The sequence below is a fragment of the Manis pentadactyla genome, chromosome 6 (assembly GCF_030020395.1).
Source record: "Manis pentadactyla isolate mManPen7 chromosome 6, mManPen7.hap1, whole genome shotgun sequence".
NCBI classification, from domain to species: domain Eukaryota; kingdom Metazoa; phylum Chordata; class Mammalia; order Pholidota; family Manidae; genus Manis; species Manis pentadactyla.
Genome location: NC_080024.1, coordinates 41686915 through 41709777, shown reverse-complemented (window position 1 = coordinate 41709777; position 22863 = coordinate 41686915). Strand labels below are relative to the sequence as shown.

The window sequence follows — 22863 nt, the reverse complement described above, 5'->3', positions numbered from 1 at the left end:
TTGTGGAACTTACATTGTAGTCAGGGGACACAGGCAATAAACGAAACAGCTAAAGATATGGTATGTCACATATTGATAAGGGATTTGAAGAAAAATGAAGCTGGCAAGGAGGACAGGAAGTTGAAGGACAGGAGTGTGTTATTTTAAGTAGGGTAATTAGAGAAGAACTTAATTCCTTATGTAGTGGTCATACAGAACTGAAAGTAAACTGAAAGAGGTATGGGAACAGATATTTAGGGAAGAGTATCCGAGGCAAAGGAAACGGCATGCAGAGGTATGCCTAGGGAACAACATGGAAGCTGAGGGCTTAAGGGGAGTATAGCAGGAGGTAAGGTCAGAGGTGTCAGGAAAAGATCACTTGGCAATTGTGGGCATTGTGAGGACTTGGCTTTTACTCTGAGTATGTTTGGAAGCAATTGGAAGGTTTTGAGTATGAGACTGACATGGTTTGACTTTAATTTTAAATGTATCAGTTCTGGCTGCTCTTTTGAGAATAGATCAAGAAGTGGTAAGGGCAGAAGCAGGGAGACCAGTTAGGAAATTATTGCAATAATTCATGGACAGGATAATGGTAGCTTGGACCAGGATAAAGGCAGCAGGAGGTGGTAAGAAGTAATCAGATTCTAGATACATTCTGAAGGCTAGACTCTCAGGATTTTGTGATAGGAGGTGATGTGTGTGTGTGTGTGTGTGTGTGTGTGTGTGTGTGTGTGTGTGTGTGTGTGTGTAAGAGAGAGAGAAGGGGAGAGTTCTGAGGACTAAATGCTGAGGCACTCCTGTGTTTAGAAGTCAGTAAGATAAGGAGGAAACAGGGAGACTGAAAGGAAATGGACAGTAAAGTAGGGGGAAACTAAGAACATGGTAGTTTAGAAATTTACTTAAGCAAGCTCTTGAGGGAGGAGGAATGATCATGTGTGTGGAGTGCTCCAGAGAGGTCATGTAAAATGAGGACTGACTGTTGACATTGGAGATGGGGGGAGGGTTTTGGAAGATAGGTACTCTTTGGAGAAACTTGTTAGGGGTGCATAAGAATGGGAGGTGATTGGAATGGGCTACTGGGGTAAGAGATCTTTTTTAAGTTAGGGAAAATTGTAACATACTTTATTGAGATGGGATAATCCACAATTGAGAGACTCATTGAAGATATATGAAAGAAGGGACAGTTGCTTGAGTGATATCCTCGAGTTAGGTTGTAGGGACTGGGATCTAATTGATCTTATAAGTGGAGAAAGCAGAGGATAGAGCCATGGGTGTGCATAAATTGGAAGATGTGCTGGGAGTATGTGGGATGTGTCAATGTGATTCTCTTTGTAAAATAAGAAGTACGGACATCATAGAGAGTAAGGATGGGAGAGTTTTAGAGGTTTGACGGGAGAGGGGAAGATGTGAAATAGTCGTCCAGGTCCTTGGGACCCTGCTACCCCACAGACGGTCAGCATTTGATCACGTGCGAATGGGTCACAAATGTAGAAAATTTGGCCCTGCCCCAGCTCTACTGGATCAGAATATGCTTTTTTTACAAGATCCTAGTTACTCTGTATGCACATTCAAGTTTGAAAAGTACTGGACTAAACACCTAGTAAGATTTCTGGTCAGCATGATGGGCGCACTTGAGGCTAGTGAGTCCAGTCAGCATGGTCAGCTTGACAGGTGGTGGTGGAGAGTAGGCATATTTGTATTAACTTGGTTGGGGGTTTATCAGATTAATAAAGGGAGAGAAGGGCAAGAGAACTGAGATGTGCACGGGAGGAATTACAGTGTTGGACCCTGGAGGAGGAGGCACGTGAGGACAGGAAGGGCACAGAGGCAGTGAGAGAAAAGGTGGCAGGATCAGTGCTCTGTCGAGCCCAATGAGATAGAAGAGTTGTGTGTGTTGGGTTACAGAGGCCTGAGGTGGGATGATAGGAGGCAGCTTCTGGAGAGTGAGAGGCTTGACACTGAGACGTTGTTACACTGACATAGCACGGCTTTCTCTAGACTGAATGTGGTGATGATTTTAAAGAAGAGTTTTTTCTCTTCCCAAATTTTAAGAAAATGAAAATCATAGTTAATAGAGGGCCTAGCAAGGAATGAGTTTTATAACGTAATTCTATGATCTGAATTAAGTACTCATCCGGTTTGCCATTTATTTTTTTAGGAGTTACTATGAAGCCAATGATGTTCCCTCGGCTATTAACGTAATTGAAGAAGCTTTCTCAAAACACCAGGCCCTTGTCTCCATGGAGGATGTTAACATAGCAGCTGAGCTGTACATTTCTAACAAACAATATGACAGAGCTTTGGAGGTAGGAACACGTAATGAGTTTCTTCACTAGATTTTGATGTGTTTCTCTATTCTAGAAATTCCTACAAATTGACTATTCTTTATTTTAGTTATATATGTAAAATAACTTGTACACTAAAGTATATATTGAAGTCTGTATGGAAACAGATTTCTAGATTCTATAGTAATTCCATATGCAATGTAAAGTGTAGTTATCATATGATAAAGTTTTTGCCATTATCACAGGTGCCAAATGTATCTGTATTTCAGGGTAGCAGGACCTAGCAGCCAGACTAATTGCTATGATTCAGTTCCTAAGCTGTTGGGAAAAGTACGTTGGTTTGGTGCAGAGGAATTATATCCTTAAGCATTAATGTGATATAAGATGATATAAAAATGTTAACTGTATCACAACGGTTCCTTATTGTAGAGAGACATACTGTTGCTTTTTGTAGGCCATTAATGTGTTTTATATGTTAGAATGAGTATTTGAATTAACTGTACAAATTTTTGCACTGTGTAAAGGTTTTTTAAACATACCTATTGTATCATTTCCTTTTTCCCCTTCTTTTAGGTAATTACGGATTTTTCTGGAATTGTGCTGGAAAAGAAAACTACAGAAGAAGGCGCTCCAGAAGAGAATAAAGGTTGTAGTATGAGTATGTCTGCATTTTCTGCCATATTCTGCATATGAAAGTCTATATAATCCTCTCTTGTTCATAATGTGGCATTTTGAAATCTATAACGTTCTTATAACATTTTCCCAAGAAGCATTTTTTCCTCACAAAGATTTCATTACATTTTCCATGATTATTACATTTTCTCATAGGAAAATAATTTTTAAAAATTTGTTTTCAGTCGTCAATTTCTCAGTACATCCATTTGAATACAGTGATATGTGAAAAAGGAATGGATTAGTGAGCAGCTTTTTCAGAAACCTTTAAATGTAAAGCAATTTACTTTTCAAAATGGTCTTAAAATGCTGTCATTGAAAAAAATTCTACTTTGAATTTAAACATTCCCATAAAAAGTAGAAATTAATATTATCCTACATTGTTTGAACATTTAAATGTATAATTAGGCATCTGGTTGGAAAGTCACACCTGAAGTGTAGCTTGCAGTGTTTCTTTCAGCTCATTCCCCCATCCCAGCTCTTTTCTTGCCCATTAACCTGTTCTATGAAAATACTAACAGGCAAGACCCTAAGTGAGGTTCAACAAATTGATCTTCTTTATGAGCAGAGTAGATATCCCTGGTCATGCAAGGAGGTTCCTGTGTTGTACCTTCCACCTTGACCCAATGAGGCTTTGGTGGTGCTGGGGAAGCAGGGGAGGCACTTGGTACTGAGCCCTGCCTGCTTCAAAATAGCTGCCTCCCTACCCTGTCATAAGACCTAAAGATTCCATCATCATATAATCCTTTGGGTTAAGGTATAATTACTTGAAAAAAGAACCCTTTTATTTAGATGATCTGTCCTAATGGAAAGTAGTAATCCATTTACATAAATCCATTTGTGCTAATTTGTAGAGAACCAAGCCCAAGTTAAGGGACAAATCAATACTGAAGTGAAAACTTGTTGGGAAATAAAAAGACCAGTTATGTCAAAGTTTCCTGTAAGTGCCTCCGGTAGGTGTGTGTGGAATATACAGATGAGTATGACATTTTCTCTCCTCAAGGAAGTGAGGAGAATGTGGGTTCAAATGAAATATATACAATTAAATTATATAAGGAACTGTGTGATAATTTCCATAGTAAAACTGGCATTTTGGGAAACTAGAGGAGGGTGATAGAAAAGATCAGAGGATGTTTCTAGAAGTATATTTTAAGCAGACACCCATGGGAAGTGCCTTTCAGACTGAGGTCACAGGGTGTGGGATCACTGCTTGGTATGGACAGGACCAGATAGGGTGCTTTCTTAGAGTGATTCAGGTAGTAGAGTGACTAGAGTAAGGAATAGGGATTGTAATGCTGTCAGGAATAGGAATTGTAATGCTATCACAGCATGAATTAGGGCATCTGAAGGGCTCTGCCAGTTTTGATACTTTTATTGTACATGGCCTAGGCTAGAGCCAAGTTCCAGTTAAGTTGTTATTTTGCAGCCACAATTTCTGTTTAAGATCTTTCTTCAAAAAAATTATATTCATGTTGAAAATTGTTCTTTCCATTGTTTTGGAAAATATGAAAGAAATACAGAGCTGTGTTTAAGTTTTAATTGTAGATATGATTATTCATTTTGTTTAATACATTTTACTGTATTTCATTGATCCATCCTTCCTTCTTCCCTCTTTTTTTTACTTTTTTAATGAGTCAGCATATCTGAAATCAGGGAACATCTTAAATCAATGACATGTCATAGTTGAACTAGTGGTGTTTTTCTTTCTTAGTATATAAAGTAATGGTGCATCTGAAATCTGTGGCATCTTAGAGTTGGTGAAATAACTTCAAAGAAAAAGATATGCCCAGAAGACTAGGAGATTAAAACACTTCCAAAGTGAGCAAAGATGATTGTTTTTCATATGCATTTAAAAAAATAACATTTATTGATGGATTAATTGAGGTTCACATTTTTTGATTCTTGTAAATGTGAATGACCTAATGAGAGTTCAGAAGAATAAAGTGTCGGTGACAAAATGTAAGCTGTTAAAAAGAAACTTCTGTTAAATGTTAGTACAGTATTATTTCAGCTGTTAGGGCTGTAAGTAATATATACTGTATTCTTTAGCATTGTCAAGTTGTCATTAAGGTGCCTGAATACTTAGTCTCAATCTCTTGCACCTATCTGATTAAACTGGTAATAGTTTGTGGATTGCCACAGGTCCCAGACTATATACCCTTTGAGTAGCACTGCCCTATAGGATTTATAAAGTGCCTTCTTGACCTGAATTCTACCTAGTGTGATAATGAGAGTGTGACCTCCACTTTCTTTTTGTTTGAATTTGTCTGCTCTATCTTTGTCCTTTTATTTTCAGCCTTCCTGACTTACATGATTTTAGGCATGTGTCTTATTTTCAACATAAAGTTGAGTTTTACTTTGTGATTATTTCTGAAATCAAACTTTTGATTTACACATTGTACACACTGTATCTCTAATTGGTATACCATAGCTACTGGCTACAGAAGAAATATGCTATGGATATAGCCTTAAGTCACTTAGACTAGGCCTATCCACATGGAACTTATGGTCTAGTGTGAGTAAATTTACGTATGGGACTCTCATTGAGCAGAATAAGTTTCTTAAGCTGGTTTTCTGGTACTAGTTACTGTTTTGGAGTAAGGGATACAAAGTCGCTTAAGTAAACTTGTCCATGTCTTATTCTTGGTAATTTTATTCAGTACTATAATTTATATGACAAGTTCTATAAAACAGATGAAACTTACTTCATTTTAACGTAATTTAAAATTTATTCTACCATTTCAGATGAATCTCTGATAACCCTCTATGCTTCAGCTTTTTCTGATATGGAAGCTTATTTGGAATTTATTAGACTTTTCAAAATATAAAATACTTTAAATGCAGATAAAAATCCCTTTCATTAATTTCCCAGTGCTTTAAAAATTGTTTTGCTGTAATTAAGTTTTAGAAAACAGCACAGTATTATTTTATCCCTTTCTCATCCTCTTTGTAGTGAAGACTAAAAAGATGCTTTTGAATTCAAGAAGGAAAAAAGAGAGCTCAGATATCCTTATTTGTTATTTTTGGCTTTTTAGTTGTCTGTAGTTTTGATAGGAGGTGTGGGAGTTCATGTAGGTTTCGGGTAAGTGGATAAGATATTCAGAAAGGATTAGGAAGGGTACTTGGTACCAAAGGACAGACTGAAGGAGGGATAAGAATCTAGTAGCAGAGTTGGCCAAACTTTGAATTGATTATAGAATCACTTGCTTTGAATGAAGTAAATGTGCTCTCACATAGAAGGTAGTTTGCTTCATTTGCCCCACATTCTAAGCTCTCACACGTGGGAACTGCCTTTTATCTGTCTAACCCATAGCTAATGAGAATGTTACCTGCACTATCCCTGATGGCGTACCGATAGACATCACAGTGAAGCTGATGGTCTGCCTTGTACATCTCAATATCCTCGAACCACTTAATGTAAGTAACATTCAGATCAAATCCACGTTATTTTTTGTAGATGACAAGAAATTATAAATTGACCCTAGACTTCACATTTCTTAATAACCAGGAAGTCACCATAAGCATCAAATTATTTTTGTGTGAATAAAAGTGTTTTGGAACTTTTAATTATAGTAATTTGTTTTTCTTTCAAAATGAGAAAAATAAGAGTATATGATTAGGCCTTTTAAACAATTGGTAATTTCTTACAGCTATTCTCTTTTGCTAACTTTTTGCTAAGTATTTCATTGAATAAAAAATGTATTGAGTATTTACTTTGTAGACCTTAGGAGAAGGTATTGAATAAATAGAGAAATCCCTGCTCTAATTATTCTTTTGTTCTAATGGGATTAATAGGTAATAAATAAAATAAATACATTAAATATAGGATGTTAGTTGGTGATAAGTGCTCTGAGAAAAATCAAACAGGGGAAAAGAATAGAAAATATTGGGGATGGGAGGAGTTGCAATTTTAAATAGGTTGGGTTAAGAAAGGCCTCCTTGAGAATGTGACATTTAAATAATGACATAAAGGAAGTGAGGCAGTAAGCTGTGTAGCTACAGGAAAGAACAGCTTCCCTGAAACATCAGCAAACACAGAGGCCCTGAAGCCTGGGTATGTTTGACCTGCTAGAGGAGGAGCCCGGCAAATCAGTGGCCTTAGCTGCTGCTATACCTGCCTTCTAACAGGCTTTCAAAAGTTGAATGAGTGAATGATAGCAGTATGAGTTCTTTTTAATAAAGATACAGAAATGAGTAGGAAAAAAGGACAGTTTAAAGCAATTTTTATTAAGCTTTGCTCCTTTTATGCTTGCCTCAGATGACTGATATTTAAGTTAAAAAGACAAATACATATAGATGTGCATAGTTGTAATGAATGTTTGACTTCAGGCTTTTGTTTTGCATCCTAGCCTCTCCTGACAACACTAGTGGAACAGAATCCTGAAGATATGGGAGACCTCTATCTAGATGTTGCTGAGGCTTTTCTGGATGTTGGTGAATATAATTCTGCACTTCCTCTCCTCAGTGCATTGGTTTGCTCTGAAAGATACAACCTTGCAGTAGTTTGGCTTCGGCATGCAGGTAATACTTTTTTGTGGGAGGAAGAAGTTTTAATAACATAAGCAGGCAAGAACTTACTTTCCAAAGATGCAGTGATTGTTAGAGAATATTAATGTCTTAGTGAAAGTATTTCTGATTGCGGAGCAGTTTTTTGAAAGTCAGTGTTTTAACTTGTCATGCCACTGAGTGATGCCCCCCTCACTAGTGGTTTGGAGGAATAATTCACTTAATGGCACCAACTGAAGTAGAGGCACTAACATGTCCCTGTTAAAAATAACTTAAATACCTGGTTAAATACCTGTGTTAACCAAAGGGTTTGGTTCCTAGTAATAGATTGTCAGACTTGGAGTGCATTCCGATATTTGAAGAGTTTTACAGGTCTGTATTTAATTTAATATGTCATTTTGGGGAAAAATTTGATGTATTCTCAATGTTCTTTGAGCTGAAAATATGCTCAGGATTGGGTTTTATGTACCATTTTATTGTAAATCCACATTAATCTGCAATAAATTATTTAGAGTAGAAACATAACTTAAGAAAAATAACCGAATTTCTTAATGAAATGTATGAAAGCCAAAAATATTCTAATAGGATTTCATATTTCATTAACATAAAAGATACATTGAAATTTGAACAGTCTTTGTTTAAAATACTGCATTATGGAAGAAAGTTCTAATTGTTCTTAAAATATTACATCATGGAAAAAGTTCTAAAACTAGAAAGCATTGATTGACATTTTAGGGTATTTTGAAACACAGATATGAAATAGCAAAGAGCACTTAATAATTAAAATGATACTTTTCTGTTTATGTGTGTGAATATGAATGCAAATGTAACACTATCATTAAAAGTTGTATTATTTGTGTATTTGAATTTCAAGACATGAGCAGAGAGTTGAGTTTTTAACACCTGCCTAAGTCTGTGATAATTGAAACTGCTCCTGCTGCTAATAGTACATACTTGACACATACTCCTTAATTATGATCATGATTCTGATAAGTGATGTTTCCATTGTGAGCCTGTGTAGCTTTGCAGGGAGTGGAAGGTTAAAACTTCAGAGTCATCTAAAAATCATAAATTTGGGATTGGTACATCAGAAAGATAATTAAAGGAATTAATGCCTGTGGCATAATAACAAAATACCTTTAAAAGTGTAAAATGAAAAATGCCGTCATGATGATCCATCCATATTTAGTAGTCTTCCTTTATTATCAAAGTTTAACCAAAAGATAATTTAGTAGAAGTGTGGAAATTTTGAGATTTAAGAAAGCAAAAGTCCCATTTTATGAGGTAATCATGGTGAAAAAGGAAAGAGGTGAAAGGGCTTCGGTTACTGTTGTGGCCATCAGGGTGGGAAGAAGAAATGCTGACAGGGATTCGTTTTCAAGTTCTAAGGAGAGGACTTAATAATTGATTGGCATAAGATTTGAGGAATAGAGCCCAGTAACTTTGCTTCTGAGAACTTGTCCTGAGAAAATCATTGAGTGAGGTGAGAGGTGGTAGTTTATATTGGTGGTCACAAAACTCTGGAGCCTGGCAGGTAACAAAAATGAGTAAAATGCACTAGTGGGAAGGCTCTAGGGCAGGGAGCTGGGTAACCCTGTCTAAAGGATACTGCTGTTCCTCAGCATAGGCTGATGTGCCATGTGGGAATGGGGCACCCACTGCACCAACCCCAGATTTTTCAAAAGAATCCAGAAACTCAGATTTCATAAAAATGCTGATTTTTAAAAATGTAGACAACTCACTGTTTTTTATAGCACTATGGCCTAACAAAACATATCTGAGGGTTAAACTGGTCTGCCAGTTTTTAAACCTGAAGATGTTTACTGTGGTGTTATTTATTAGAGTAAAAGTTCAGAAATAACTTAAATGTCAAGTAATATGGTTCAGTAAATAATCAATTTGATTGAATATTATAACCATTCAAAAGGCCGATGAAGACATGGGAAAATGTTGAAAGCATAATGCCAAGTGAGTAAAGCAGAACCCCAAATTGTATGTGTATACTGATTACATCCTTGTAAGCAGTTTGGGTTTAGAGAAATCAATAGATTGATTAATCAATAGAGATTAGAAGGGATAGTTTTTTTGAGTTACTAGAAATATGCATATATTTAGTTCTTGTTATAACTTTTTTATATTGCTATACTATATTTCTTTAAAAACGGAGAAATAATTTTTGGCCTGCTTCCAAATCTGTAGTTCATATTTATGCTTTAACACATTTTAGAATGTTTAAAGGCCTTAGGCTATATGGAGCGAGCTGCCGAAAGCTATGAGAAAGTGGTTGATCTGGCCCCCCTCCATTTGGATGCAAGAATTTCACTTTCCACACTTCAGCAGCAGCTGGGCCGCCCTGAGAAAGCCCTGGAGGCTCTGGAACCAATGTATGATCCAGACACGTTAGCACAAGATGCAAATGCTGCACAGCAGGTAGGCCATGTAACAGAAAGAAGTTTTCACTGGTGGGCTGCATTTTAGAACTTTCTTCTCAGTAGAGGATTTCTCTACATGTTATATCCAAAAGTTTTATTTTAGTGTATTAAATGGTTTTGAAAATGGTTTTGAATCATTTTAGTCACTTATTAGACACTGTAAATTATAGTTTCTAGAATATCAGGTCTTAATTCCTGTGAAAGATCATAAAACAAATATCCTTAATGTTTGATTTCTAAGATAGAACTTCTCTATGCAAACAAAACAACCTGCAGCAAAGGCATCTTGTCACACTCATTGTCATGTGCTTATTTATTTAGGAACTCAAGTTACTGCTTCATCGTTCTACTCTGTTGTTTTCACAAGGCAAAATGTATGGTTATGTGGATACCTTACTTACCATGTTAGCCATGCTTTTAAAGGTGGGTAATGATCTTTCTTTATATTAACATTATTGGCTTTTTAAATGTTTAGAATTTGTTTAAATATAGATTATAGCTATTTTATAACCATTTTATTCTACTAAATAAACTTTTTAAAGTGAAAGTCAGATATAGACAAAAGACTTAAAGATTTATGGTATATAATTGAAAGTTCTAATGAAAATGTAAACGACTATAGATTAGCTGAAATAAAATCTATACTATTATGTATTTAGAAAAGTGAGAACCATGATTTTATCAGTCATTAGCCCCATAGACACTACTATGTGCCAAAATTGTTCACCTTGCAGAAAAGTTTTCCAGATATGACATCCTTTTTAAGCCTTTTTAAGTCAAGCTTTTTTCAGGTAAGTTGTTGTGTGTGTGTGTGTGTGTGTGTGTGTGTGTGTGCGCATGTTAAAGTTAAAGTGAATTGCCTTCTTCTCTACTAAGGTAAGTAGTGTGATCCAAATTTCTTTGGTAAGAAAAAAACAGTCTCTTCATTTTTTAGGTATTTAAATACACAGTAATTTGATCTTTTTTTTCCTTATTAAAGAAGCTTTCAGGCATACCTGTGGAACTTATGGCATATAGATTTTCTTTAAAAAATTGTGTGACTAAAAAATATCTCAAGTTTATCATCTTTAATTCAGGTAGCAATGAATAGAGCCCAAGTCTGTTTGATATCCAGTTCCAAATCTGGAGAGAGGCATCTCTACCTTATTAAAGTGTCAAGAGACAAAATATCAGACAGCAATGAACAAGAGACAGCAAATTGTGATGCCAAAGGTAATTACTTTGATTTGCTTTATTAGATAGAAGTGGCTGAGTTGAAAAAGACTGCTGAAGTTACACCTGACAGTAATCTAATTGAAAATATACCCTTTTCAAATTAAATGAAATTTTCTAATCTAAATCCCTCAAGTGTAATAAACTCATTTGGTGTTTAACAAAAAGGCTACATGTAAATCATTTAATTTTTATAAGTTGAAAACATCTGCTTTTATCTTTCTGTGAAAAAAACTTAACATGAGTTTTAATTTGGCTTTTTAAGAAGAAAATGTATCCTAAATTTATGAAGATTAGATGACTGTACAAATCACTCTACTTGTCCAGTTATTTCAATTACATATATTTTATTCTTTGTCATATTAATTTTTTACAATGTAGCAATGGTCATATAAATTCTGAAAAGAAGTTGCTTTGGCCCAGTCTCAAGTAATGTGAGTTTAAAAGGCATCTGTTTTTAGCTGGAAAAAACATTAAGTATGTTAGCGTGAGGTTATTACTCAGAGAACTGGAAAACATCTAGGTTATAAACTGGAGATACCAAAAATTATTTCATTGTTAATTAATTCAGCAGACATTTATTAAGTCATTGTTACAAGCATGGCAGTGTGCAATGGGCAGGGTTTTAGAATCCAGAAGAGCTGAATCTCTATAAGCACAATGTTAAAACATAAGTAAGGTGTTTCAGGGAGAAGACTCAGGAAAGGAATGCGCTTTGGCCTCCCATAACCTGGCTCTGATTGCCACAGAGCCCTGCCGTCTGTCCAGTTCACTGTTTCTGGGCTTATCCTAATAGCTTCTTCCTCTATGGCATGTTTGGGACTATGTTTCTGTAAGTTATATTTTTCTTTACATTTGATCCTGTTTTCTCTTTCAGTATTTTCTCTTCTCAGGTCCGTTGTTGGTTTTTCTCAGGTTCATAGGGTTCTGTTGTTTTGTTAAGGTGGGTGTCCCCTCATACTCATGTACTAGCATAGGATAAGCAAAGCCTCCTTAGGTTACATACATTTTTGTACTCTGATTTTTTCACTTATTTTTTCACAGACATTTTCTCATCTTGTTCTGTTCTCCTTATAGCTATTCTATGTAAGGAACGTGAATATTCCATTGGATAGCAGTTCCATAATTTATTTAATCATACCCTTCTTTTTTGATATATGGTTGATTGTGATAATTTTATAAATAATATGGTAGTGAGCATTTTCATGCCTATAGATTTATACATACTTTTGATGAATTGTTTAGGATAGATTCTCAGAAGGAGAATACTGGGTCAAGCTAGAAATGTTTTATGGCTTTTGATATTTCTCAAGGGTATGAAAGGGAGGCTTCTTACAGATAAATAAGGAAGAGAAGATAGTTAAAGGAAAAGAGAAATTTTGAAGCAGATAAAAGAAAATGAAGATTATAAAAAGATCAAGAACAATCTGAATTTCAAAGTATGAATTTGAAATCTTTGCTGAGCAAGCCCTTGAATGCCTTTTATGTGCAGACTCCTGTATTTGACCTCAGTCTTGAAGTGCACACTCATTCTGCCCTGAAGGACCATATGTCTTAGCTTGCACTGAGAAACACAAGTGAGGTAACTGGACTTTGTAGAGAACAGATTAGAAGTGAGAATTACCTGGAATTGCAGATTGGCAGAGCGTATGGAGGTGGTGTTGATGGAGTGGAAACAAGCAACTTCCCCTTCTGGTCATTGTCAGAAGAGTGTTGGCAAAAATTCAGGTCTATAGGACCATGGTTATTCAATTTAACCTTAGACTCAATCATGTGAATTCTTCTTTTTAATACTATAGTATTTGGAAATACAGTGACCTAACTGATTTTCACTGGTCTCATTTTAGCAATATTTGCCGTACTCACGAGTGTCTTGACAAAAGATGACTGGTGGAACCTTCTGTTGAAGGCTATATACTCCTTATGTGACCTATCCCGATTTCAGGAGGCTGAGTTACTTGTGGATTCTTCTTTGGAATATTATTCATTTTATGATGACAGGCAAAAACGCAAAGAGCTGGAATACTTTGGTCTCTCTGCAGCAATTCTGGACAGAAATTTCAGAAAGGCATACAACTATATCAGGTGATTTTTCCAATAACTTAGTTTAATTAATTCTTTGATAGAGTATGTATATTTATTTTTACTTATTCTCTCATGCTCCAGAACTAGTAAGCTATTTTATTTTAACTGCTCTTGCTTACTGGTTAGTTGAGGCCATTGGTGCATGCCCTCTCATATGCTTAACCTCTTGTGTCTCAGTCTACCCATTTAAAATGGCCATCATAACACTACCACCTCATGGGATTATTATGAGCCTTTTAACAATGCCTGGCATGCATTATTGTTAGTTATTACTCAGTATTCATTGTACTGCAGCTATAGTGGGTCAGCAGAGAACATATGAAACCAACCACCTGATTCTGTTTTTTGGCTTGAAAGTTTTGTTGAAAAGTAGAAATAAGATGTAGAAATAATTAACTAAAGCAGTATTTTCTGGAAAAAAATCATTCACCATGTAAGTGGTTTTGCTTAACTACATTGAAACAGTCTGTTTTTCCTTGTTGGGGGATGCTACATTTCAGTGTTGGTAGGACAGCCCCGAAAAGGGTTTCATTCTTAGAAATCAGGAAGTTCTTTTCCATCATATTTTTACCATCATCCTCTTTCTGCAATCTTAGGATAATGGTCATGGAAAATGTCAATAAACCCCAGCTCTGGAACATTTTCAATCAAGTTACCATGCTCTCCCAAGATGTACGCCATCATCGCTTCTGTCTCCATTTAATGCTGAAAAACCCAGATAATCATGCCCTGTGTGTCTTGAATGGACATAATGCATTCGTATCTGGTAGTTTTAAGCATGTGCTTGGTAAGTGCCCTGGCACATGACTTTGTCAATTGTGGGAAGCCTAGTGGTTAAGAGCCAGGCCTCTGGAGTGGAACTGCCTGGATGTAAATAGCAGCTCCTTCATGGCAAGTTCCTCTACTTCCCTTTGCCTCAGTTTCTTTATCTCTGAAGTAGAGATAATAATTGGACCTACCTTGTGGATTTTTTGAAGATTAAATGATAAGTACTTAAAACAATGCCTGGCACATATAGTAAGTGGCTGTAATTATTAGCAAAAATGATAATTAATATTAGTATTTATTTTTCTTATGAAGCTTTGGTTTCAAAAGGCTGAAATGGCCTTATAATTCTTTGTAAAGGTCAACAATACTTCCTACTTAGGCATGTTTGTTTTAAAAATAATTTTCATTAATTATGGAATCTTTGCTACCTGATTTTAATTTGCTGTAGTACAAAAAAGGATTTAAGATTTGTTGATAGTTCATCCCCTACTAGACAAGTCTCTATATCAACATTTATTTATGTGATACTTACTTATTCTAATTGAACTCAGGCAAAATTAATCACATAAAAGAATTTCTGTAAATAGGAATCAGAAGTAAATAAATAGAAAAATACCTAACCAAATTTTAAACTTATAATGAAGCACGTTTCTCCTGCCTAAAAGCTAGTTGACTTATGAATAAACTGGGATTTTGGCTACTTAATACTTTAATGTTTCTGTATGGCTGGTGTTTTTACAGTTGTTGAGCCAGTAACCTTGAATATCCAATGTTGAAACTTGCCTCCACTGTGTGTACTTTCTGGAGTTGTTGGTTTAATATGAAAATATAAAAATAGAGATTTATTTCATTTTCCTATGTTTAGAAACTCTTACAGAAGGTAAAAATAGAAAGTCCAAATGGCAGTCTAGCATTGGTGCTGCTAAAGATATTCTGTGGTGCTGTTCTTCTGGCATTAGGAGCTGGAAGAAATAGAAGTTTTTATCTGTGTGTGGTAAATTGTGGATTATTCCTTGAGAAGAAAAATTTGCTTAAAATTCCCTTCATATGGTGAGGCTTTTAACATGAGACAGTTGTGTAGAATAGCATACATGGAACTCTATCCATGAAGCCATAGAGTACATGGAATTCACAGAACCCCAAGTTCTTAATTTGTTATTGGATACATTTTTCTTTTTTCAGGAAAAACAAAGTAGTTGCTACATTGAGGAAAACAAATCCCAATCTGAAAAACCAAACCTGAACTATTTTCCTTTTTCTCACCTCCAGGACCTATCACATTTGAATTTATAAGACAAATTAAGTAATTTTACAAATGAATTCACGAGAAGAAACATCCCCTCACTGATTTTCAACTAGATTTAAGATCATTACATTAATGATTGCAATTCATAAATTTTTTATTTTTTAAGTGTTGCACTACGTGGAAATGGTTAGCTGTGCCTAAAAAAACGTTAATTTTAGTTTCTCTTGATCTTCGTGGTCAGGGTACATTTATGAGTAAATCCTTCTAATTTGTTACATGTTATACATTTTAAAATTCAAAGTAATATGCATTTGGTTGATATTTTAGAATGTATACCTTGCATATGTTAAAAACAGTAATCTTTGTTTAGCCTTAAAATATATTTGAGTAAGTGTTTGAAGAAATAAAGAACTATGTTCTTGTCATAACAGCTGACATCATTGTTCATTTTTCAGGACAGTATGTGCAAGCCTTTCGCACCCATCCCCACGAACCTCTCTATAGCCTCTGTATAGGCCTAACCTTTATTCACATGGCATCTCAGAAGTATGTATTAAGAAGACATGCTCTAATTGTGCAGGTAATTAGTTTGGATTTCTCATTGCTTAATTTTATATTTTCAAAAAATGAATATTCTTCATGTTTTTATTATTCTGCTTCAACAGTAATACTTACTTAGTATATGTGTTGGGATTCCCCATACCTATCCCTGTGTTCAGCAGTCATGGACTCAACATCTAGTGGTACTCCTCTCTAAGACTTAGACATAGACATATAGAAGGGTGCACTGCCAGATCACATGGGGAGAAGACACAGGCAGAATCTGGAGAAATTCAGTGCAGGCTTCCTCATACTCTGGAGCCCCTAAGACATCCAGCCTGATAGGTCCTCAAAATTGATTTAAATTATTTAAAAAAGATATAATAATATGTATCTACAATAACGTGTGAATATGTGACTATGTGCCTGTTTCCTTACCTCATCACTAACACATTGCTCTTTTAAATTTTTCTTGATTCTTACAGAAATTTGAAAATTAGCTTTTTGTTTTCTTATTTACCTTTGTATAGATGGTTTCCTCTTCATTAAGAGTATAAACTGAGAGACCAGAGATCAGAGACCTTGTCTGCCTTGTTCACCACTGTATCTTCAACACTTTTGTTTTTAGGATTTCAGTTTTTATGTTCATTTGTTTGATGCATGTATAGATAGGTTTTTTTTTTTAAGTAGTTTGGGAAGGAAAGAGCATGTTGGCTTGAATGAAGTAGGAGATTTAGTAAAGGATTTTTTTTTTTTGCTTTTTAATGTAACATGGTTAAAAGAAAACCTAAATTAAAATGCTCATTATAGTTAAAACTGGGTATTTGAGTTCATTATAATATTCTCTTTTGTGTATTCAAAAATTTCCAACATAAAAAGTAAAAAACAATTTTCCTTTACTTGGGTATTTATTTGTAATATTTGGCCACCTCTTCCTCTAAGCTTTTTAATGGGTCCTTTTGCTATATGCAGTTTATAGGTTTATTTTTAAATTAAACTATGTATTGAGTACTCACTATGCCAGGAACTAGGGATATAGCAGTGAGCGAGTACACAGACAGAATTACTTAACCCTTGTGAAGCTTATATTCTGATAAATATTAATAGGACGGTTTTATGGCTTAACTCCTATTAATTAGTTAAAATATGTAGTTTTTTTAGCCTGATAGGACAAAAATTTATTGTACTTCAAAGTAATTTGAAAGCTAGATTTCAAATTACTTATATGGTTAAAGAGCAGTTTTTAAATGGTTGGGGGGAGATGAAACTATAAGTGATGGGTAGATGGAAATTTGCTGTACTAATCTTTCTACTTTTGTGGATGTTAAACATTTTCCACTAAGAAAACTTCTGAAAATCAAGTTTTATTGTAAATATCATGATTCTTAAATTGTTCTAATTATTCATCAGTTTATTCATGCTACAGGACTATAATTAGTGTTCCTTCTCTTTACTTTTAGAAAAAAGTACTTCCATATATTTTACTGTCTTTCCTACCTTTATGTCATATTGTAAGAGTAAAAGCTTTCATGTTGTCTTCTATCTCTATTTAACATTTATAAAAAGTGTACTCAGGCCCATTAGTGATTAATTAATGTGATAAAAAATGTTTGAAATTTAACATTAGTTACATAGTGCATAGTAAAAAGCACCCTTTTCTTATCCATTAAAATATTGGTTTTTGTGGTCATATTTTTGTAGTTTGTCCATTTGATGATTCACATTACCTAAAATGTAAAGTAAAAAGTAAAGTGGCTGCCCATAGTACCTAGTTTTTTAATCACTAAATATTTGAATAGTCTTTCAGTTGTCAAGGAGATTACCCTCCTAAATTTGTTAAAAAATTCTTAAAATGCAGCCAGCCAGCAGCTCCTACAAGTTCTTTTGGGTTGCAACAATTCAACTAGGATTACTCTTCCCTCTTTCTGAGAATTTGATATGTAGATTTGTCCTTTTTAATTATGATGATTTCATATTTCTCTGAGGTTAATAGTTTATCTGCTTTATTTAATAGAACCATGGTTTTCAGTGGAGTAGAAGTCATATTCACATATACACAAATGGGTTCTTTTATTATGCCGAAAGTATGATTTATTGAACATAATTATTTTATCCATAAAAGTATTAATTCTAAAGAATTCATTAATTTTTATTTATTTATGAGGGAAAATTTATGACCATTATACATAGATCATGCAGGGAATAATTGCAGTTTATATTCTATACTCAAAAATTAGCTGGTTTACTCTCAATTCTCAGATAATATATTTACTTAATTACATAGGACACTTGCACCTTTGCAGTTTGTAACTTTCTGTGGTTGATAAAAACTGAAGCTGCATTAAAGGGGAACGTGAATACGGAAGGAGATAAAGAGGCAAGCTTTTTGGATGCTGTGACACAAGGAGCAGCGTTGTTATAGCTGTGCTCTATACTAATCCATGAAGGAGTCAGAAGCTTTCAGGGGAAAAAAATCAAGTGTTTTGGACTAAGACATTATTAAGGTCCTTAGAGGTAAATTATAAAATAAATTATAAAAGATACTATTCACCCAGAAAGACTAGGTATTATTCAAGTGTGTTTGCTCCTGAGAATAAACCTTTCTAAATTAACATTATAAGGGCTTGAATTTTATACTTTGCTCAAGCTTTTAGACACCAACACATTCACTGGCCTCTAATGCCACAAAAGCCAGCTTGAAACCATAAAAAACAAATCCTGAGGCTTATAGATTACGGATCTTTGACAGCTACTTGTAACATTTGGCCTTCTTTTCTGTGAATATTTTTGTCCTTAGCTTTAAAAAAATCTTTCCTTCCACTTTCAGAAGAGCTCTTGACTACACTGTGATCTGACACTGTAATCCTGGCCTGTGTTCTTTAGGGTGGGGTTGTGTCTCTTTTTCTAATAGTTGTGTCTTGCACAGAGTGCATCTCGCACATCCTGTGGTCCAATACATACTTGTCAAATGAGTGAAATACTGAATTAGCTTTTTCTTTTTGGCAGGGCTTTTCCTTTCTTAATCGTTACCTCGGTCTGCGTGGGCCTTGTCAGGAATCATTCTACAATTTGGGCCGTGGCCTTCACCAACTAGGGCTGATCCACCTTGCAATCCACTATTATCAGAAAGCCCTGGAGCTGCCTCCACTTGCGGCAGAGGTATGGTATGATTGCCTTTAAAAACCAAGGAGTCACTGCATGTCGTCAATAGATAAGTGCGCTTAGCTCAGTGTTGCGGTCCAGTGAAATAAATTGTGTATTAAAATAGATTTTTCCTTTATTGAATGCATTTATGTTCAGCAACAAGTAGATCTTTGACTTCTTGGCCTTGTGACCTAGTCAGCAACCATGTGGACATATATGACTTGTGGTTAGTAATATTTCGGCTTTCCCAAGATAGACCCGGTGGTTCTGCAGGTTTCAGCTGGTAGACACGGGGCCTCTATTACTCCAAAATGAGTAATAGAGTCATTGCTCATTTCCAAGCCAAAACTAGCTAACATATTTCTCTGTAAAAATGAAAGACCAATATTAATGTAGTTTTCTTTGTTTTAAGATAAGATAGGGTAAAGTGTTGCCAATACTGTGATAATTTCTGTCTAAAATCTAATTTTTAATTTCTGAAGAAAAGTATTATCTTCACTGTTAATTTCTTTACATTGCACTCATAATCCCCACATTCCCTCACAACTGTTTTCTAATTGCCCTTGTTCAACTTTGGTTATTAAGCAAATGAATACATACTTTTAGTTATGCTGATGAAATATATACACTTCTGTGTTCTTTTCTTCATAAGTAGCTTTACATATTGCTCCTTAAGCTTCCTAGGTAGCAGTTTTTCACTGTTGGCAGATGTTTTCAGGTGACTTCAAAATTTTGTATTGGCAATATTAGAAACATAGATCTAATGTACTCCATTGAGTCCATGCTTTGTTACTTAAGTAGAAATAAAGGTAATAACACCCCTAAGGTAATCATTTTAATCAATTTGCTGTATGCCCATGTAGACCTATCCTTTATATGCCTTTCTGTTATATAGTACAGTATTTTCCCCATCTTGTTGTTCGTGTGTATTTATTTGTGTTTTTATTTACTTACAATTAATTTTTTTTAACTAATTCAGAAGTTTCACATTTTTTATGAAGTCAAATCTATTAGTCTTTCCCTTTGTGTTTTCTACTTTTGCTATTACACTTAGAAGGGCCTTTCCTACCCAACATTTTATTATTATTTTATTCAACCATATTTTTTTTCTTTTAAATGGTTTCATTTTTTTACTGTTAATCCTTACTTCATCTGAAGTTTATTCTGCTATGGCTTGTGGGTGAGACTTTTTCTTTAACTTATTGGTTAGACATTTTAACATATTTGATGATACAGTTCTATAATGATTAACTGAATGAGCATTATCTGATAAAAATTTAGATCTGAGGTATATACATAGTTTTATACTTTTTTTTTTGTATTGTGGATTTTAATAGTTTTTTGAACACTTACACTTAAAAAATTGTCCTGGGTGTCAGTTTAAATAGAACTCATTTGTGTATTTTTCCCCCTAGGGTATAGAAGTTGACCAGTTAGACTTACGAAGAGATATTGCCTACAATTTATCTCTTATTTATTAGAGCAGCGGGAATATTGGAATGGCTCAAAAACTTTTGTATACCTATTGCTCTATATAATGCACCTCACCTGAGAAAGGAGTACTAGGTAGCTACTGTGCATGGACCAATATTTTATGTCTCAGGGCTTATTAACCCTAAAATGGAAATGAAAATTTCATAATTATCTATTGTATATTTCATTTTTAATGTGTAATTATGATCTTTTGGTAGATATGTAAAATTATCATTCCTACAAGAATTTGTATATTGTTCTGTCATTCTCCTTTAGCATTTTTTTAGTGAAATTGTCCTCAGAGAGGTGAAATGGATAATATTAGCCTTTAAGCCAGCTTAGAGTTGAAGACACTTAATTTTTACTGTATGAATAAAAAAATTTGTTCATCTGTGCATTTCATACCATGTATGAAACACCTACTATGTACCAGGCAGTGTAATAGGTGTTTAGAATACAGTAGTAAGACAGATGTGGCTTCTAATACAATTTTTTAAGCACAGAACCTGAGCATACATTCATTTGAAAGGCATGTTTCCTACGTACATTGTCACTGCCGAGAGTTGTCCATCTCTTAGTGCCCTGTGACTATTGCACGGGCAGGTTTTCAAATACATCGTAAAGGTTGTTTGTTAGAGGAGAAACAAATTGGGACTCTTTCTGATGTCAACAATTATGTAATTCACTTAGTTACTAACAAAATTATTTAAAATGGTTATGTGTTAGGAAGGCAAAAAAGTGATTGATCTTTCAGTTTTCACCTGCATGTGTCTCAGCTACATAGATTGAGATCTGAGAGGCTGGGCTTAATTCAAAGCATCCTGCTCTGAGGCACATTTTAAAAATGCATTACCTGGTGGCTTTCTGACAAAAAAATGGAAAAATGAGGCCTATGTTCAAGAATGTGACCTGGTTTCCATTTCAAGATTACTGGGAATGTAGGAAGACTAGGAAATTATATATATGGAACAAAGTGTTGCTGATAAAGTAAAAATACAATTAAAAACCTTCTACTTGTCTCAAATAGTTTATATTCTTGAATCTAAGGTAATAGTACTTTTTAGTTTAATAGCAGGTTTTTAGAGTTTCTTTTCAATGGGAAAATAATTGCTATAATAAGTGTGCATGTGGATTGCAAGACCCAGTCCTCTTGTGGGAGGAAAACAAGTGTGAGACTTCAGATTAAAGAAGTACAATGAGGGCTTTTTACGGTTTCTTACTACTGTTTATACTGTACATATAACTTTGTAGTTGAAAAGCAAAATTTATATATAATAAGTAAATGTGTCATGTACTCTGTGTATATGTATATATATAATTTAAATACATTTTATTTTTATAATTGAAGTTGATTGTCCACTTGCTTATACATGTTTTATTTCATGCCATTTGCAGGTAATGATAAAGCTAACCAGAGAGTGATAAGATGTATTCGTGTATTAGAATCCTGTGGAACTGAGTGTTCTGTGTTCAAATATTCTCTCTTGAATTAAATTCACTGGGCTGTCTCCAGTGTCTGCTCAATCTTGGAGGAAACAATACATCTCTCTAGCAGGCATCTAAAAAAAGGTTTATATTCCATGAATTTGTTTAGTATTTAAAATCATAGCTACCATTTGCTGAGTGTTTACTGTACAGTGCCAGACACTTTAAATATATTATCTGTGATTCTCTCAGAGAATCACCTGCAAGATAGGTGGTGGTGTTCTTATCATCCCCATTTTATATATGAGAGATTAAATAGCATGTTGAAGATGATTAGCAAGCTCCTTCTTTCTCAGATCTCTTTCTTCATAGGAACATACTTGCTCCAGCTTAGAGTAACAGCATCAAATTTGTGCATAAGTTTATTTTAGAAAGAAAAAGGAGACTGACAGTTATTTTTTCTATCCTCCAGGACTTCAGCCTATTAAAAGCACCTGTGGAAAACATATTTGGGGATGTCTTTTTAAAAGCTGAATTCACTTTCTTATCTACCATACTTACTCCAGCCATGGGATCCTGACAGCCACTTTATACAGTGAGGTTTTTTTCTACTGGTCTTAGTTGATTCAGCAGGGAGTCTGCTCCTGAACCAAACTGGGCCAATTAGGAGTTTCATCTCCCTCTTTCCCTGGGAATTTAAATTGAAAAAGAGCTTTTTGTGGGGCTGGAACTTGAGAGATATAAGAACATTTTTTGCTGTTCCCTTGGGCCAACTAACAGTTAACCCATTCCATTGAGAAAGAAAAATAAAGCCTATGCATAAAGAGAAGCAGAGATGAGAGATGGAGAGAGTCCCTGGGGCCCCAAAGATTTCCCAGTTTTCTAGTCCCGTCTTTCTAAATCTGTGCTCTTACTCTTACCCTAAAGCTGGGTTCTTTCTGTAAGATATTCCTGATTCTACAACAAATATCACTTTGTACTAGCTTGACCTTTTTGTGTTATTTGCACTCAAAAAAAGTTCTGAGCCATTATCATTCCACCTTAACTTTCATTTTATTATTCATGCTTTTTAGCTATTTTCACAAAAAGAAATGTG

At 34.7% G+C, this 22863-nt stretch overlaps 1 protein-coding gene across 1 annotated transcript in view; it reads left to right on the top strand.

Annotated features, from left to right (window-relative positions):
* The window catches only part of LOC118928251 (general transcription factor 3C polypeptide 3), a 36681-nt gene extending 15944 nt beyond the window's left edge, over nucleotides 1–20737 (top strand). Inside the window, exons 7-18 of the mRNA XM_057503731.1 lie at nucleotides 2138–2285; nucleotides 2838–2922; nucleotides 6250–6353; nucleotides 7286–7457; nucleotides 9670–9872; nucleotides 10196–10297; nucleotides 10951–11086; nucleotides 12934–13171; nucleotides 13768–13958; nucleotides 15641–15765; nucleotides 18732–18884; nucleotides 20285–20737. Of these exons, the coding sequence (XP_057359714.1) occupies nucleotides 2138–2285; nucleotides 2838–2922; nucleotides 6250–6353; nucleotides 7286–7457; nucleotides 9670–9872; nucleotides 10196–10297; nucleotides 10951–11086; nucleotides 12934–13171; nucleotides 13768–13958; nucleotides 15641–15765; nucleotides 18732–18884; nucleotides 20285–20350 (1723 nt within the window). The 3' untranslated portion in view covers nucleotides 20351–20737. The remainder of the gene's footprint in view (nucleotides 1–2137; nucleotides 2286–2837; nucleotides 2923–6249; nucleotides 6354–7285; nucleotides 7458–9669; nucleotides 9873–10195; nucleotides 10298–10950; nucleotides 11087–12933; nucleotides 13172–13767; nucleotides 13959–15640; nucleotides 15766–18731; nucleotides 18885–20284) is intronic.
* Nucleotides 20738–22863: the final 2126 nt, after the last annotated feature.